Source organism: Streptopelia decaocto (assembly GCF_964273445.1).
Source record: "Streptopelia decaocto genome assembly, chromosome: 3".
Classification (NCBI taxonomy): domain Eukaryota; kingdom Metazoa; phylum Chordata; class Aves; order Columbiformes; family Columbidae; genus Streptopelia; species Streptopelia decaocto.
In genome coordinates this window covers 13715870-13734078 of record NC_138656.1, presented here as the reverse complement: position 1 = coordinate 13734078, position 18209 = coordinate 13715870, and the positions used below count along the sequence as shown (strand labels likewise).

Below are 18209 nucleotides of genomic sequence, written 5' to 3'. Positions count from 1 at the left end.
TTTTGTGTCCACCCTATAGCTTTTGGGACTGGATTATAACCTATACAAAACAACAGCCTTTCACAGATTACCTCTTGCTTGCTTAAACATTTGCAAGTGGTTAGACACTGATATTCTCCAAATGTCTTTAATCAAACCTCTGACGACTCAGGATTGTGCCTAGGACTGGTGGGACCCTTTTTCCATTAGCTCTTTGTCTCTTTCTTCCATAAGCTGCTTTGTCAAAGCAATCTGCTCTTCTAGCAGGCGAATATTCTCCTTTTTCTGATTTTGACGCTCAAGATCTCGGAGAACTCCACTGTGCAGCCTCTGAAAACACAAGGGACAGGGTTGGTCACAGCCTCTTGGATGCTGAATGTGATTAACCCCCACCCAGCTCTAATCCCTCCTGCAGGGCTGTTCACCAGGCTGGCTTTGCAAGTCCTCAGTCCTCTGCCACCACCTGTAGCCACAGCCACTTAATGTGGTTTGAATCTAAAACTACAGGAGCTGATACTCAATATTAATAAGCTTAAGGTACTTCACCAAAAAGCGCTTTGTTTGCACTCATTTCAGATGGGTGTGTTTACTAAGTGGTAAAGCTATCAAGCAAATAAATGCTGTGCACCCATATTTCCTATGGTGTGCAAGAGGGATGCGATCTATAAAATCCCGTTACCTCTGCCCTAAATCTTTACCAAATTGAGCTAATCTCCTCAAAACTTCTCTGCCTGGAGAGAATTTGGTGGCAAATTGGAAATTATTTTAAGAAAAACTGCCAGGTGTCTTCTGTTTCTTTCTGCTCATGTCTTATTCTTAAAAAATAATCTTGTAAACTCTTGCTGCAAGGCTGATCAAAGTCCCACAGCCTACTTTTGCCAAGCTTTGGAAAAAGCACTGCATTCAAAAAATATCCCCTTTACCTAAAATGTTTATTATAAATAATATGTGCAACACACATCAGCAGTTTTCTAGCTGGTGGGTAAGCCCCCAATGGGTATAAAAAGCCCTAAGAAAATCCCAGCTACTCTTTGTTTCCTCCATATACTTTTCTCTCTCTGCTACCTGGAAGGGTTTTATTCACTCTGATAATTAGCTGAAATATTTAAACTTTACTTTTCACCAGAGGAATGCAAACTAAGTGAAACCAAAACCAGTGACGTGGATTTGGGTGGGGAAAAGGAGGGGAGGGACAAGCTGTGAACCAGCTGCTCTACTCCAGATGTGCACATCTGGGGAAGGTGGGCAGCAGAGCGATATGAGTGGCAGGGTGATGAGATCAGACATGGGATGGAGGAGTTGGCAAGGCTGACACTAACTAAGGAAGGAAACAGGGACCATGTGAAGCATGACATCGGTTGTGCACGTGACAGCTGATATACGGTTCCCTGGCAAAATCGGCCAACCAAAGTGTGTGCTGCCACCATCCTCCAGCTCCATGCTCCCCAGGGCCAGACAGCTCAGCCAGCAGAAAGCAACTCTCTCCCGTTTTTTTTCTTTGCAAAGCAAGACATACTCTGCTGATTTAACTCCCCGAGCTGGCTAACCAAAGACAAGTGCTAGTGCAAAGGAGAACATGGGATGCCCAGTCCACTTTGGTGGTTTGACTTGAACTCCTTGGGCAGGCGATATGCTTTTAGATATTCAGACCAGATTTCAAAGCAATAGTCAGAAGCTTATCAGATAATATGGTACATGAGGACAGAAACATTACACATGCATAGAAGAAGTTGAAATTATTTTTGAGAGCTGAGAAGCTTAGTTTAGTTAAAGCATTATCTACCTGCCTAACTTACCAATTCATGCTCAGGTTGGATTTAGGAATGAGAAAGTCTCCCAGGTAACAAGGTTAGCCACTAGATACTGGAGATATGAATAATTACTAAGCCAAATGGAAAAAAAAAAAAAAAGGATTAATAATTTATTTGACCTGTTTGAATAATGCAAAAATGCACCTGCAAATAATTTATTTGAAAGCTGACCCTAAAGTCATTTTAGAAGATGTTTGTGATTATTATTTGACAAGTGGGGTTTTTGACATTGTTTGACAACAGGGGTTTATTCTTCATCTAGAATGCAAATAACTGCACATTTCAAAGGGACTTATTTCTCTTGTCAAGATTAAAATAGAAAAGTTTTGTTTAAGAAATATTTTATCTTGTTAAGAAAATACACAGACACATATATCACTCAATAATCAAAACTCTCTCTGGAAATTAAACTAATAAAATCTAATAAAACCAGCTTCAGTCCCCTGAACTCAGGTTACAAATTAGTAATCACTAAACTTCACAAACTTAAAATTTCATTACTATTACTTAATAGCAATAAAGGATGTGAGGAGCTACAATGTAATTGAACAATTACATCAAGAATGTAATTCTTTTTCCTTCAAAAAACACAGCCATTTTGCAACCTTTCAGAAAGATTTCATTTACTATGAAAATGCACAGTTTGCAAAATACACCTTTATAATTTGAGTATCACGAGTGACAAAGAACTATGAAAAAGTTAATCTTCTCACCATCCTCTGTTCTCAGAAGTCAGGCCTGCTTGTCTTCTGCATCAGTTTAGACAAATGTGCAAAAGCTCAATTCACTTTGTACTTGGCATCTCAATTTATAAAAGTCAAAAGTTTATTAATCTGCATAAAGATAAACATGAAATAATCCATACACCAGGACTGCATAATGTCCATGTTACTTATTTCCATTACATTCTCTAAATGACTGGGTTCCTTAAACATGCAGCCATTATTCTCTGACTTGAAGAACTACAGAGAGAAAATCTCAGATTTAATTTATAAAAGATAAACTTTGAGCCTTAGCACTTTTGAACAGTGATTTAAAATTATATTAAACTGATTGCTGGAAAGAAAAAAAAAGAGTTGATCATTTTGGATTTGCTTCTGCAGCAGCAGCATCTTGAGCAATGCTAATATGCCTGCAAACATATACAGATTAGCATCAAATTCAGCTTTTAGGGAGATGACTTCTAATTCTAGAGGACTGGTTTGCAAACTCATCCGCATATGTACAGGTCAGGCACCTCTAAACTCACAAGTTACCTACACAGGGTTCACAGGCTGCGCCTATGCCTGGGTGTTAGGATGGATAGCAAAGAATAGACACTGCATCTGTCCCCCAAAACCCCATAAAGGTTTTGTCACCAACCAGCTAGGTCCTTTGACCCGTCCATCGCTAAGGACACTCAGCAAAACTGTCTATCTGTCAGAAATGGACAGCAGTGACACAAATACCCTCTACAGCAATGGAAAAATATGTTAAAACAGACAGCTGCTCACCGTTGTCTCATGTGGGAAACCTAGAATCTCCACAGGCAGAAGCTTGCAGCAGCAAATTTAATGCTTTAAAGCAATTTGATGTTATTTTGCAAACCAAGCAATAGCTAAAGCATAGAGCAACAGGAACAGGCAAAGGGCAATAAGTCCCTGTTTTCTTCCTAGTATCATTAGAAATATATGAAGCAACCAGAGAGTGTTAACCAGATCAACTCATTGCTGATCCATCACTTTTTTTACTAGAGACATATTTCACACACCAGAAGAATGCGTCCTGTAAACTTGCTGTTGCGCCCTTAATTTACCTGTGTTCTGCATGTGACTTACAGCATCGCCTCTATATACTAGGGGACCACTGTCTTGTTCATTGCTAAGACTGGATCCTGAACAGGTACCCAGCCTTTAGTTTCACATTCCCTCTCCAGCCTGTTGCCCGAGGTGTTACTTCATGACACACAGATGCCATTCTGACAGTGGCATTATTCATTTACCCATAGACTGGTTTATGCCTGCAACCCCTACAGAATATGAACATTTGATAAACATTGATTTATTTTCACAGTCTCTGTATGAGATGAAGGAGAGATATTAGCCAAAGATTAGAGTCAAACACATCCATCTCACTGAAACATCCAAGTATGATTGTTTTCAGAGCATGTGTTGTCCTGCAGCACATGCTCAAATTACAGGTCTCATTTATTTCAGTTGTAGTTTAGGAGCATTTAGCACATATTCCTGCCAGACCTCTGGTGGCTCAAGGCAGATACACTGAATTAACTAGTAATCACCTGCAAAAAGCTGAGCTTAACTGATCTACCCAGCACCTATGTCAGCTCCAGTAGGTGCAGAACCTCTACCCATCCCCACTCGGAGACCAGACTTCCTCTTCCAGCTGCTGTCTGTGCCATTCAATCAATTTTCCAACAGCAAATTAACCTCCCTCTTTCCTTACCCACATCACCCTAATCCTCCAGGATCCATCATTCTCAAGCACTGGCAGAGACAATCTCTTGAGGGAAAAAATTCCTGTAATTACGGCCTGCATCGTAAAGCCCACGCAACAGGCAACTGAGCTGGGCTATGGACTAGCAACCTGACCTTTGATGGTTTGTAACTTCTGACTGCTTCAAACCTTTAACAACAGTCATTTAACATAAGCTCTTTTTGTATGCATTTTCTGGATTTTTTTTGGTAAATAAGCAGGGTGAAATCAGATGTATGTCCTCATATCAGTACCCCTTTGGCTCATTTACAGGGTCTAAACCTGCATGCTCATTGCCCAAATTTCTGTCATGTGCATCTTATCTATTCTGCAATCATGGGACTTTCAGTCCCAGGCAGGATTTCTTTGTACAGGGACCCACTATCATCTGACCTGACACTTCAGGCTGCAGGGCTCTCTTGCACAGGGTGCCTGCCAGGAATTACCTGATTTTTGCGAATGTAGCACAGAAAACTTCCCTGTTTAATTAGCACATGGTATTTCTGTTAGCTTGCACTCTGCCCGTCCTGTCAAATCAAGAAGGGCACCAGGGCAGGCTGCATGGCACAGAACAGCACTGTTGGCCCTTTCACAGGAGGTATTTCTGGAGCCCAGGAAAAGCAGAGCACATGTATTGCCAGAGGGACAAGCACCAGCAGGAAGGCAGGCAGGACAGGGGAGAGCCCTGGGAATGCTGCCAGGGTGGTGCCCTTTGGCCTGGAGGGTGCAAGACTACATCTTTCCTGCACCCTGACACCCCCAGCGGCTGGAGAGGATGAGGAAATCGCATCCACTGAGCCTGTCCTGCCTCACCCCGAGCTCCTCTAGCAGCCTCTTGCTCCTGAAGGCAAATGCATGGGATAAGGGATAAGGCATAAGAGGGCGGGTGCAGCTACATGAGCATGGAAAGGGCAGATGCCAAATCAGGAGAAGGTGCAGAAGGGGTAGATCGTGGCAACACCAGCAGCAGAGCAGGGGAGGCAGCTCACTGGCTGGGGGCTGCTCTGCAGGCACGGCTATGGCCTCCGGGATGGGCACACCCAAGCTCCCGCAGCCCCCAGCTTCAGGCAGGGGCACACGAGGTGTTAGGACGCTGTGGCTCCGGCTCCCCGCGCTCAGGGCCGGGCAGGCGAGCAAGGAGCAGCAGCCAAACACACGTGGAGCGGCGGCGGGGCCCAGAAGGGGAAGGGGCAAGGGGCGGGGCTGCGCGCGTAGGGGCGGGGCTCCGGAGAGGGCGGGGCTCCGCCCTGAGCCCCCGAGCCGAGCTGACAGGTGAGGGGCGGGGCTCCGGAAAAGGGGGCGGGGCTCTAGCAGACACCTCTGTTCAGGCCTCCAGGTCGGGGGGCGGGACCTCGAGCGAAGAGGCGGGGCCTGTCCTACCGGTGGGCGCGGGCGCAGGGGCAGCCGCACGGGCGGGGCGGTGCCCCGCTCGCCCTCTCCCCCCCCGTCCCGATTGGCGGGCCACTCACCTCCCGCTCCCGCCGCTGCTGGACGTGCACGGCCACCACGGTGGCGGCGGAGAGCAGCGCGGACACAGCCAGCACCGCGCGGGACCGCCGCGACATGGCCGCCGGCGGCACAGGCGGCGCGTGCCGGAGCCGTCCGCTCGCCGCGGGGGGAAGGGCCGGGCGGCAGGAGCCGGTGGGAGAGGAGGCACGCCCCGCCGCCAGCCGAGTGCATCGAGCCAGACCGGAGCAACGGATCGCCGAGGCGGGGCGGGGCCGAGCCGAGCGACGTCCCGTCCCCCTGGGTGGGCGGGGAAGGCAGGAGCGGCGGGAGGGAGAGCAGCGGCTGCCCCGGCCGCCTCCCCTGCCCGGGGAGCGGCCCCTGCGGTTTCCTGGGTTTCCTGACGAGGTCTGGGGGACCCTCGCGCCCCCCGGGCCAGCCGCGGCCCTGCGGCAGCGCCGTGCGCCCGGGGGCTGCGTGCGGCAGCCGCGCCTGCTCGGGGGCCGCGGCGGGAGCCGGTCCCGCAGCCCGCGCTGCGCCAGCCCGCTGACCGGCCCGGCCCGGCCCGGCCCGGCCCTGCCGCGGCTGGGCCTTGATGATCAGAAGTGCCAACACGGGCGGCTAAAAAAGGGCCTTTGCCCCCTCGACGCCGCTGCTGGAGGGAGCGTCCCTGAAAGGGGGAACACAGGCAGCTGCTCTGCCGCCTTTCCCGGGGCTGTTTTCTGGAGCTTCCTGCCGGCGTGCACTTGCATTTTATGTGTGGTTGCAGTTGTGAAAAGCAAAAAAAAGGTATTCTGAGTTCAAGAAAGACGTTTTGCTTTTATTGCATTAAGACCTCCCGTTCTGCACTTTCCTTGCCCAGAAACCCCAAATAGCAAAGGACAAGCAGCTGGAGAAAGCAGCTCTTCAGTTGTTTGGTTTCTTCTCATTGTTCAGTGTGTGGCCTTAGGCCTCGTGTTTCACAGTTTTTTGTGCTCTGAAGACAACATTATTCCTTCCCCGGAGGGCTTTTCCCTGGCACCTCCTCACTTGAGTATCTGAGTGCTTTGAAGACAGAGAAAAATTTGTTCTCAGTGTTCCCGTGCGAAGGCAACAGATCGCTCTCATGAATGATTCTGATGCACCATGTTCAGATGCACTTCAGGCTTCAGGTGGAGGACTTCAGCCTTTCAAGACATTTCCAGTGTAACGCTTTAAAGTAAAGTTCCCCCTGGCTAGCACGGAGCAGACAGAGGCTCATGTCACACTCAGGGAACTTGTCTGCAGTCACTCTGCTGCTGTATCACCCGGATGAGCACAGAGAGGTGCAGAAGCGTGATTCTTGCAGATGTATCAAACAAAAGGGTGTCTAGTGGTGAGGTGGGATATACCACAAGGTCTCTAAAAACCTGGAGGAGGTCAGGGAGCAATCGTTTGCCAGTTCCCACAGTCCAGGGGTAACCAGTGGGTGTGCAGGTAGCAAGCTTAAGCCAACTAAAAAGAAGTTCACACCATGTGTGATCAAGTTGTGGAAGTAATTGCCCCTGGCACTATAGAAGCTGAACTTATCTACAGATTAAGAAAGGAACTGGACAAATTTCTGGAGTGCCCTTGCTGTCTGGATGTTGCTTTTGGCTCATGAACTCCTTAAACCACAAATGAATGGGAAGGTGGGACGTTTATTGTGAAAGGTGTAGGCTTATTCCCAACTCCTTCCTGTTCTTTTTTCTCCAAGGATCAGCCACAGCTTGCTGCCAGGCAGAATGGAGGGGCACACGGAATTTCAAACTCATCAGGTACTGCAGTCCCTGTCTCCAAACTGGGCCTGGATATCTCCAGGTAGAGTTTAGATGAATTACAGAGCGGTTGCTGTGAGGGGATGGCCACGTCACGTCCCCAGCCCAATCTGGAGTGGGAGAGGAAAACCAAATGAGTGAAGCTGATCCCTCCCTGTTATAATCTTTTTCATCTCTTTGCTGAATGAATGTGATTAAAATGAAAGGTGAAATTAGTGGGAATGATAATATTTCAATTGAGTCTAATAGTTTTGCTCACATCAGTGTGTTTACTGTTATTAAGACTTATGCATAAGTGCTTATAATGCATCCAAGGCCGCTGGAGTGCCAAGAACAGGGTCGAGCCAGATGTGTGGCAAATGTGAGCCAGGGCAGTGCCCTTGGCACTGTGGAAGGGCACAGCTCAGCCAAGCTTGAAGCCGAGAGCGTCTACCCAAGCCTGGCATTAATCACCTGAGGGGCTAAAACCCGTGGTGGGGAATATTCAGGCCGTTCTTTCACAGACTGAGTTTCTTCCATGGTGTTCTTCAGGTGTTTCTTGCTCTCCTCTCTTCCCTCCCAAGGGCCAGAGTTTGCTGAAGTGCTCACCCAGCCATGGACCAGATTAACAACTGAGTCTGGCTTAATACCCTGCTGCAGCAACAAGCCAATTTTCCATTTTCTGGCCACTTTTCTGGCTGGGTTGAGTAAGCCCAGCCAGAGGCACTCTGCAGAGGCAGGGAGTGGGGAGTGATAGAGGAGGGAAGCAGGAGCCAGTGGTAATGCTGCTGGGGAAAGCCTTTTCAGCTGGCATTTAGCTGAAGTACAAGAGAGAAGGAGATTTCAGAGTTCCTCCAACAAACACAACGTTGACTGCCCCAGGCCTGTTGCAGAGATGTCTCGTGGGACCGATGGGGTGTGTATGACTGGCAAAGCGATGGTAGCTCCTTGCAAGGAGACAAGCTGTGCTGCTGATGCTCTCAAACAGAGGGTGAGGCAGAGGATGAGATTGTGCTGAGGAAAGTGTGGCTCAGGAGGGCCATTTTCTTTGCTGGTTCTGGTGGTTGCTCCTCACGTGAGGTTTCCTCAAACAAATGTTGTGGCTGCTAATAGCTGGTTCCTGGTGTGCTATGCCCATACCTTTATTTGATGCACTCTTTCCTGTGCCTTGGCTTCTCCTTGGCTGGCCTGACTGCAGCAGGATGCATGTCTCATGGAGACAGGGCTGAGCACCAGACAGGGAAGGGTTGACTCATGTGTGAAGAAGACACCGAAAAGCTGAAGACCATTTTTTCCCCTGGGCAAACAGCTCAGGTCTTTACAGTGATCTTGGATAACAAGTCTGAAGTCAATGCTTAGGGGGCATTTTTATCCTGGTTTCCAAAGCAAATGATGCTTGTGCAACCTCTGTGCCTCATCCACCCTCTCCCTCCCCTTCACACGCTTACACAGGCATTCACCAGCTTCCTTGGTGAGGTTGCATTGCAGTCCTCAGTAAGACTTTCATGTTTATTTGCCCATTCCAACCATTTTGACAGATGTGGAGGAGTTCTGGCTAAGAGTTGTGTAATGAGTGGTTACACCAAGCAGGGGAGCATCCCGTGAGGGGAAGAGGTGGCCGTGTCAGCTCAACTCTGTATTAGTCACCAGAGAATCCAAAAAACAGTGCTCAGTTGCAGCTTGTTGTAGCAGGTCACCAGTAGCCTAAAGAAAAACCCTGCAAAATATGAGAGAGGATGGAGATAAAGTTTGAGGTGATCTTGTTCCCAGGTTCACAGCCTGAACCACAGCCCCTTGCCCGGCTTCATTTCTTACCTGTAATGTGTGGAACCAATCTCTCTTCTCAAACTGCAAACAAACAAATAATAAATCCATAACATATGTTTTCATAAAGCTTTTGGGGTGTTTTTATAGGAGTTTTGATGAACTAGATGTCTTTCCCCCTTTGCAGAGCCGGCTCATGCACGTGCAGGCTTGCGTGCTCACACTGGCAAGTTTGCACACACCTGGGGCACTCCACCAAGACACAATGGCTCAGCTACCTGTCAGAAAGAAGACCAAAAAAAAGCCAAAAGTCAATCTAAACCAAGTTCCCATCTGCTTCGTGAAGCCGCTGGAATCCAGCCTGGAGATCCCAGCACAGTCAGCCCAGCCCAGCTCTCACAGGCACTGCAAGGGGGCTGCCCCGGTACCCGACCACTCTCTCTGGCACCTTGGCCACTGGCCGGGGGTCTGGGCATGCGGTGGGTGTGTGTGCATGTGCCTGCACACCATCAGCCAGACATCTCGGGATAGGTATGGAGAGGACCACACGGGAGAGCCCCCGAGGAGGGCTGTGCTCCATGCCTGCTGCTACTAGCATTGATTTTCTTATTGTGGAAGCGCTAAAGTGAATGGCTGTGTCGTAAGTGCTTTTTTTCTCACCGTGATGCCTTTTCCACTTTGAGAAATGTAATTATCCCCCCCAATAGCTGCAGAAATGTTTGCTGCAGTGTAGGCGTTGTCCAGGAGTGGTCAGACAGTGAATGTTTCTATCGGATTTGCTGAGGGGGAGGTCATATTGTCTGTATTCAAAACCTAGAAACATGCTGAATTAAAATGGAAATGCAGTAAAGGTTTTGTGTCCTCCCTCTGTAAATAAGAGGTAGGGCTGCTAAGGGCTTCTCTGTGCAGAGACTCAAAAAATAATTTAAGTTAATGAAATGCATGTATTAAAAATGCCTTGTTTTGACCAAGTTAGCTTCCTCTCCAGGCAGGTGGAGGTATGCCTGACTTGAGCGAGTTTTATTTTCTGATGGGTACAACCGAAGTGACAGCCACCCCAGCTCATCCCTCCAGCATTTGTACAGGGGCTCCATCAGCCTCTGACCCGCTTTCCCCAGCAGTTTGGATGAATTTTGTTGCTCCTCCCATGCAGACAAGCCCCAGGGTCCAGACAAGATCTTCCCAAGGGGCTGGAAGTAAATGAGTCTGATCATCCTGAGATTTTAATGATGGAGAAAAGATAAAACCAGATGAGGCAAACCCTTCTTTTACTCCTTTTGTGAGCAAGGGAGCATTGAAGCTTTCCTTCCATTTGTAGCCTGCAAAACAGTTACTTTAGATTTGAATTTCCCCGTGCACTTCCTCCTTCCAGCTAGGAGCACAGGAACCTGGGGCAGCCGCTACATGAGCCCTGTGGGTTTTATAGCTGGGTGATGTGTGGTTACACGTTAGCCAGCCAGCGCTGGCGGTGAGCGCACCAGCAGGTCACCTCCAGGTAAATAAACTAAGGTGTGGGCTCTGCTGCTGCTGCTCGCCCCGCCGTGGCCTCATTTCACCCTGACCAGAGGGTGCAACAGGGCCTCTGTGTCCACAGCCACTCCAGGCTCCTTCTCCAGCACTGCCATGACAGGGGAAGAGAGGACAGAGGTCTGGATGCTGGCCCCCACCGTCTCGCCATGCTTTTCCCATGGCACAGCTTGTCCGTACCCTTCATTTTGGCGTGCTGCAGCAGGTACCCGACCCGGGGAGCTGCACGCCGGCTCCGTCCTTCACGAGCTTACCCTGAGTGGGGACGGGTAGTTATACAGGCGGAGGCCAAAGTCTACCTGCAGAGCAGTAAGGGGAGGATGTAAACCCAGCACTTTATAATTATATTGGTGGCAATCGCACAGACCCTTGCCCGTGGATGGTGGGAGGCAGGTATTGCAGCAGCACTGTCAGGAGTCGAGAGCAGAGATGCTTATGGGCATGGGGTTGTTTCTTGGTTGTTTTTTTTTTGGTGTTGTGTTTTGTTTTGTTTTGTTTTCCCCTGGCAAACATTGTAAAAGGCACCAGGAGATAAAAATCCTTGTGAAAAAGAAAAAAATGTTGGTGAAGTAATTCTGCAAGCAATTACCGCGTAGTTCACATGGCAAAGTTAAACCTGACCCAGCGCCAGGGATGCTGCAAGAGAGAGAGGTGTGTGGGTCCCTGGCCCACAAAGCTGGGGGGAGCCCTGCAGAGTGCTGCACCCCTGGCTCCCCCCCTCCTAGGTTTCCCTAGGGGGAGGAGGCTTCTTGGGCTGTGGCGGTGCAGCCGTGTGGGGAGCAGGGAGAGGAGGGCTAACATTGGGGTTTGGCCCCAGCTGGGTGGGTGAGGAGGAGACAGAGGCACCCATGGGTGCTGCAGCTGGCACTGAGCACCCCCCCCCCCCCAAGTTGTCAAACCACAGCTGTAGGGAAAGGATCCTGGCTGGAAGCGGCACTGCTGCACTCCCTGGGTGATTTCACAGGCAGTGCGCACGTATCCCCATGTGTAACTCATCCCGGGCACGTTGGAGCACATCCTCTGCCATAGCGCAAGTGGGACGGGCAGGGACCCTGACAGCAGTGCTAGGTCCCCCCTGGTTGCACCTGTGGCACCAGGACAGGGAGTGGGAAAGGTCCAACTGTAACGTGGCAGCATTTGAACAGGGGGTGGGACATCCTAACCCATCCTGTGGCCTAGCTGGGAGCACATTTGTGCTGGGTCTGCTGTCAGCAGTGCCAATGGCCAAGACTGTCCTGGCAGTCCTCCTGGTTGGAGGGGAGCTGAGAGGAGTCCAGATGGACTTCATCTTCTCTTCCTACTACTGCCAAAGCCCCCAGGGAGCTGCACTGCCAGGGCACCTGGCCAGGGGTAGCAGTGGTGAGACCATCCCTGAGCATCCAACCTGAGACAGTTATTCCTTCCTCCAGCTCATCATTGACTCTCTGTGACCTTATCACTGCTCCATCACGCTATTAATCTTCCCATTCCCCGCAAAAGGAGAGGGATGGCAGGGACAGCACCTACTGCCCAGCTGGCCCGGCCCCTTAAAATGGTAAAGAGATGTATAAACCCTGTATGCATACAATGGGGTTTATGGCAGCAGTCATCTGGCAGGAATGAGGAAGCCTTGGGGGCCACAGAGGTGCCATTTGTCCTTGGGGAGGGGACAGGGGATTTTTTACCACGAGGTCTGAGCTGGGAGAGGGGTGGCAGAGCTGGCAGGACTTGCAGGATGGGGAAGCACAGCCCCGCATGCAGTGCAGCAGTTTATCAGCCTGTGCCAGCTGTGAGAAGCAGGGATTTTAGAGGTGTTATGAAAGTGCTCTTGTTATTTTTAGGAACCTGGGAAGGGACTGGCTGGGTCAGACCCCAGCTGTGGCTCATCCACCTTTTTTCCACTGGCACCAGCCAACACCTGCCTTTTCGGGGAGAGCTTTCCCAGGCAAGGTGAGCAACTGCTGACTTCCTACCCCTGGATAAAAGGTTGTGGTCCCAGTAATCTAATAGGACAGGCTGATCTTGCCCAGCAGCTGGGCTTCATGCTCCTTGCTTGAACTCTCAGCCTCTGTGAGCACATGCAATACATCCTCATGGGCAACACATCATGTTAGAAGTGCATCCCAGCAGCAGGACACCCTAACAGCAGCATGTCCCAATGTGCAGCATATCCTGACAGCAACACATCCCAACAGCAGCTCATCCTGATGTGTAGCGCATCCTGACAGCAGTGCATCCCATTGGCAAGGAAAATGTGTCTTTTCCAGGGCAACGCCTTCTGTTTGCATAAGTCACCCTGCTCAAGCAGGCATCATCTGGGCAGCAAAATGGGAGCATAGAGATGTGGTGGTGCTAAGAGTGGAGCATAATGCAAGGAATGGTAACATCTCTGAAGGATAAAACCAGCACGTGGGTTTTCAGTGGTTCAGCAGTAGCTGAGGCTCCCTTGGGAGTCAGAATCAGGCCCACAGGCAGGAAAGCTGCTCACCTTCATGGGTGTTGACACCCTCTCTGGAGGGACCCACAGAGCCAAATCTTTCCCTGACCTGTCAGAGAGAATCAGAATTGTTTCGGTTGGAAAAGAACTTTAAGATCATCAAGGCCAGCATAACCTAGCACTGCCAAGTCCACCACTCAACCGTGTCCCTAGGAACCTCATCTACATGTCTTCTAAACACCTCCAGGGATAGTGACTCCACTACTTCCCTGAGCAGCCTATTCCAATGCCTGACAACCCTTTCTGTGAATAATATTTTCCTAATATTCAATCTACACCTCCCCTGGTGCAACCTGAGGCCATTTCCTCTCATCCTACCACTTGCTACTTGGGAGAAGAGACCAACACCCTCCATGCTACAACCTCCTTTCAGGTAGTTGTAGACAGCGACAGGGTCTCCCCTCAGCCTCCTTTTCTCGAGGCTGAACAGCCCCAGCTCCCTCAGCTGCTCCTCATCAGACTTGTGCTCCCTTCACCAACTTAGTTGCCCTTCTTTGGACATGCAAAATCCAAAACACAGGTCAAAACCAGTGGCTACCACTCCATTTCTTCATTGTTCATGCAGTTGATGGGTTTGGAGTGCAGAGAGATGTCTCTGGTGAAAACATCAGAGAAATCCTAGGGATTAAGGACCACCACCACCAGCCACTCGTCGCTGAAGGCGCTGGAGGGGCTCTGACTTGCATAGATGCGGCTTTTGGAGGTTAGAGCACATGTGGATTCACTGGTATTTAATAAAGGCTGTGTGTGTGATGTATTTTTAAGCACTGTGGGAACAGTAAGAGAGAGTAACTTGCTGTCTTCTGTGTATCTACCAATTTGCAGGAAACTCCTGGGATTTCACTACCTTCGCAACTTCTGGTGCTGTATCAGGTTCAGTAGGAACACACCAAAGTTCCCAGCGAGAACAGTGGGCACACAGTGAGATCACAGGAAACCAAGCAACAAAAATAAGTTAGGCAGTGTGAGAAAAGATGGGGAAGGGGCTTCAAAGGGGCTTCTAGAGCAGATGCTCATGTGGTCATGTTTCTATGGCAGAGTCTGTGAGCTCAGGGCTCTGCTGACCACCTTGTGAGAGGGGACGTCTCTCCAAGGGGGTCACCTCATCCTACCAGAGTGGTACTGGACCATGTGTGAGGATGTGGGGGGCATGGATCCTCCAGCAGCTTCTTCCCCCAAGCCTCAGAGCCGTAGGTGCCACCAAGGAGGGTGCTCGGGGATGCCAGTGGGGTCTGACATATCACAGGAGAATTTGGGTGCCGTTTCCATGGGGAGGGAGCAGGACTCCGAGGCTTGACGGGGAGCGGTCCGGCAACTTGGGGTGACGCCGGGCGCCCTGAGGGAGCAGAGCCGCAGCGAGTGGGTGGCTGCAGAGACAGCGCCAAGCAGGCGGGAGGGAGTGGGAAGAAGCGGAGGTATCGGTGGAGAAAGACAGGGAGACGCTGGGAGTGGCAGGGGCCGTGGGAGGCAGGGAGACAGGAGCCTGGTGAGTCAGCCTGGTGGGGTGCTTTGAAATTCAGCAGGGAAGCACAGGCAGGGCAGGTTCTGCCACAGCCTGGGGAGCCATCTTCCCCCAGCTGGCACCCTCTTCATCCCTCCTTCCCGGCTCAGCCAAGGAAAGCAGATTGCCTCCAAACCAGGGTGGCTTGTGGAGCCACTGCTCTCTCCTTCCGAGATAACGCTGGCATGGAGCCACCCTGGCTCCATCCGCTGCAGTGAAGCGGTTCCTCATCTAACCAGGAGAGCTGCCAAAATGCCAAAACCGGGCTTGGAAGCAGAGTTTTCCGGTGACCAGGCTTGGCCCCATGGCTGGCAGCACAGGGAGGTGTTGTGCAGTCATGACCAGGGCAGTAGCTTTGCTTTAGATGTTCGAGCAATGCTCACATCCCCCTGACCTCTGGGGGACTGTGGGCCAGTATTCACCCAAATGTTGGCATTGGAGGTGCTATGCTTAGGGTGGGAACCTGCCCCCAGAGGCAATAGCAAGCCCCTCTGGCAACACATAGTGTGTGCGTGCAAGAGGCTGCCGAAACCCGGCTGAGTCACACCTGGTGCTGCAGGTGTGCGAAGGGGCGCAGTGTAGGGTGGAGAGGAGCAGCCACTGAGAGCACATCAGCTCTTCACAGGCAGATGCTGAGCTGGGAGATGAAGGGCAGAGGTCTGTCTGGGGCTGGAAGCAACATGTGCCCTGGGTGAGAGGCTTTTTTAAAAGCAGGGGACCTTTCCTCTGTGTGCTGCTGTGGGCTTTCAAGCTGTGGTCCTCAGATGTCCCCATGATCCTTCTGGGAAGAACCTACAGTATTCTGGACCTCCACTAGAAAATTCAGGGAGGCAGCAGGCTGTGAAAGGCTGTGGAGGAGATACCCTCCCTTGTTCCCAGCTTGTCTAGGCTACAATGGGAACATCTTCCTTCTGCAAACCCTGTAACGTGGCTGGAGTGTGAGCCCAGGGCTCCTGCTGGTCTTGTGGCACCTGTTCCTGGGTGCCAGCATGGGCTCCATGCTCACCACCCTGCCTCATGTGGGGAAACATGGAGCTTTTCATGGAAGGAATGTCACTCTGGGATGCCTCTGGCAGAAGACTGGGCAACCTTTTGGCATCCAACCTCTTCCCTGACTCTCCCAAAACACCTCTGGGATCACTGTAGGAGTTTGACAGCCGGGGGGTGTCAGCTGGTGTTTCAGGCACACTGCAGACCACAGAAGATGAAGGTTCGTCTTCCCAAGGATCTGAAGCTGTGGCCTCTCTTGCATGGTCAGTAAACTCAGATTTATCATCTTTGCTGGGAGCCAAAGACCAAAAACTGTGCTGTTGCATTGCCAGGCTCCTGTACCAGCCAGGGTCTCATCTCTGTCCAGCCCAGTTTGGCTCAAAATTATGAGAAATCACTGGAAAAGGGACACTGTGTGACTGCTCTCAGCCTTATGTGCAAAGCATCCCTACGTATCATCTACAGGTGTACCTGCTGGTGTCCCTTCACGTCCCTGCAGGAGGGGTGATGGCTGGGGGCAAGATCCCACCAGGGGCCAAGCATGAAGGTCCCTTTGCTGGATTCTGAGCTAAAAGCCCAGCTCAAAGACATGGCCATGGCATTGCCTTTCAGCAGTGTTCTGCTCTGTCTGGCTGAATGATCAAACCTCTATCCCTGCCCAGGCTGTGTCTCTCTGCCATGTGGGCACATGCCCGCTTCTGCAGCTACACAGTGCTGATTGAGGTGAAATGTAGCCAAGACAAGAAGAAGAAAGGGCACAGCTCCCGGGGAGCACTGGGCAGCTAAAATATTCCCTAGTCACAGATAAAATTGAGTTGCCATCTCCCAAGCAGTGGACATGTGCCTTTGCTTACACCTCCTTTACTGAGCATCTCTCCCTCTGCTCTGCTCTTCTCAAGCCCAGCTTCTTCCCTCACTCTGTACACCCAGGTCCCTGCCCCCAGGCACTCCTCCCCCACTCCCTTCTAGATGCTGTACTGACTGGGGCAAGGCTGGTGGAGAGAGGAATCCTCCAGAAGGGACAAGTTCCCCATGTCCCTTGCATACAACCATTGATCCCCCCACCACCTGGGGTGGGTTGGGGAAGGAGCTGCGACTGCGACAGTGACACATGGCTGATTCATTGCTCGATCCAATCTCTCCCCCAAATGACGAGAGTCAAATGAAGCATATTTTAGTAGTCAAATTGTAAAGATGGCTCTTATTGTTGTTTGACCCTACAGGGTATTTTGTGTACTTAATTTGATTTACACCCAAAACATTAATTTAGTGTACTAGATTTTCTCCCACACCCAAGTAATGCTGAAAATTAAACAGGATCCTACAGAAAGGTTTGTGCGCCATTATCTTGTTATCATTGTTATTTAATGAGTAATTACAGTGCTCGAGCTGTGCATGCAACATTGCTCAAGCAGGTATGTGGAGAAGGATGCCAGCCCCCCAGTGACATGTCCATGGCATCATGTGTGGCTCCTTGCAATGGTGTTGGTGGGGGCATGCTATGAGCATGCTTCCCAGGCTCCTCTGGGTTAAAAAATACCAAGGAATGGTATTTTTAGGAAAGGCAGCATCATTTTCTTCTGGGCTATGGTCACACAACACTAAGGTTTGGTCAGCATTCTGTATTTCCACCTGCTAACTCAAGGGGAAGGTAGCCCACTGCTGCTGAGATGCTCTACTCTGTGGAGGTGGTACCTCTCCATCCAGCTCCTCTTACCTTGCTGAAGGCTGCAAGACCTTCTCTTCACCCTGTGCCTCCAATGGTTCTGGGCACACCACAACCCTGACCACTTGTGTCAGGCCTCCAGAGCTGATAATAATAATAATAATAATAATAATAATAATAATAATAATAATATAGTTCCTTATTGAGCTGTGCATGTAGGTGCATGTCTGATTTGGAGCACCCCAATTAAATGTGTGGTCCAGGACCTCGCTAAATGGGAACCTCAAAAGCAACATTTGAAAAAGACAAGACATTAAAATAGTCACAGAAAACTCTTGGTTCAGGAGTGCTGTGATTAATGTCATTTGCTACCTCTTTCAGCTTGAAAGACAGGGAGTGGTCAAAATAAAAGAAACCTCAAGTTGAAAGCATTGAAAAAAATCAATTAAACCCATGTACCTTCATTTTGACTCGAAGCAAAATCTCAGACATAACACAGAAATTACATAGCCTTAAAGAGAAAGAGAAGTTTTAACGTGTGGTATTGCTGAGGTATTGCCCAAAGGCATGCTGAGGTGGCTTCTCCCCTGGTACTTGCAGAGACTGTAGACTCTCTGCAGGAGCAGAGGGAACAAGTAGGTGTCCCCAGCCCACTCCATCACTCTCAGAGATTGTCCCATGGGTGAAGGGTCAGGGCTTAAAAGCCATCCTGGAGGACCAAGTGCAGAGTAGTGGGGAAAATCCTCTGCTGCTTCAGCCTGTGAGATGAAAATGTCTGCACCTGAACATTGGTCTGGTAGACCCTCCTGAAAGGGGGTACAGC

General features: G+C 50.3%; 1 protein-coding gene across 1 annotated transcript; it reads right to left on the bottom strand.

The window, feature by feature from the left end:
* Positions 1-145: 145 nt before the first annotated feature.
* PET117 (PET117 cytochrome c oxidase chaperone) lies at positions 146-6021 on the bottom strand. The gene is made up of 2 exons (XM_082047833.1): positions 5732-6021; positions 146-309 (listed from the first exon to the last, which is right to left on the bottom strand). The coding sequence occupies exons 1-2, from the start codon at positions 5825-5827 to the stop codon at positions 160-162; spliced, it is 246 nt and encodes an 81-aa protein (XP_081903959.1). The 5' UTR covers positions 5828-6021; the 3' UTR covers positions 146-159.
* Positions 6022-18209: the final 12188 nt, after the last annotated feature.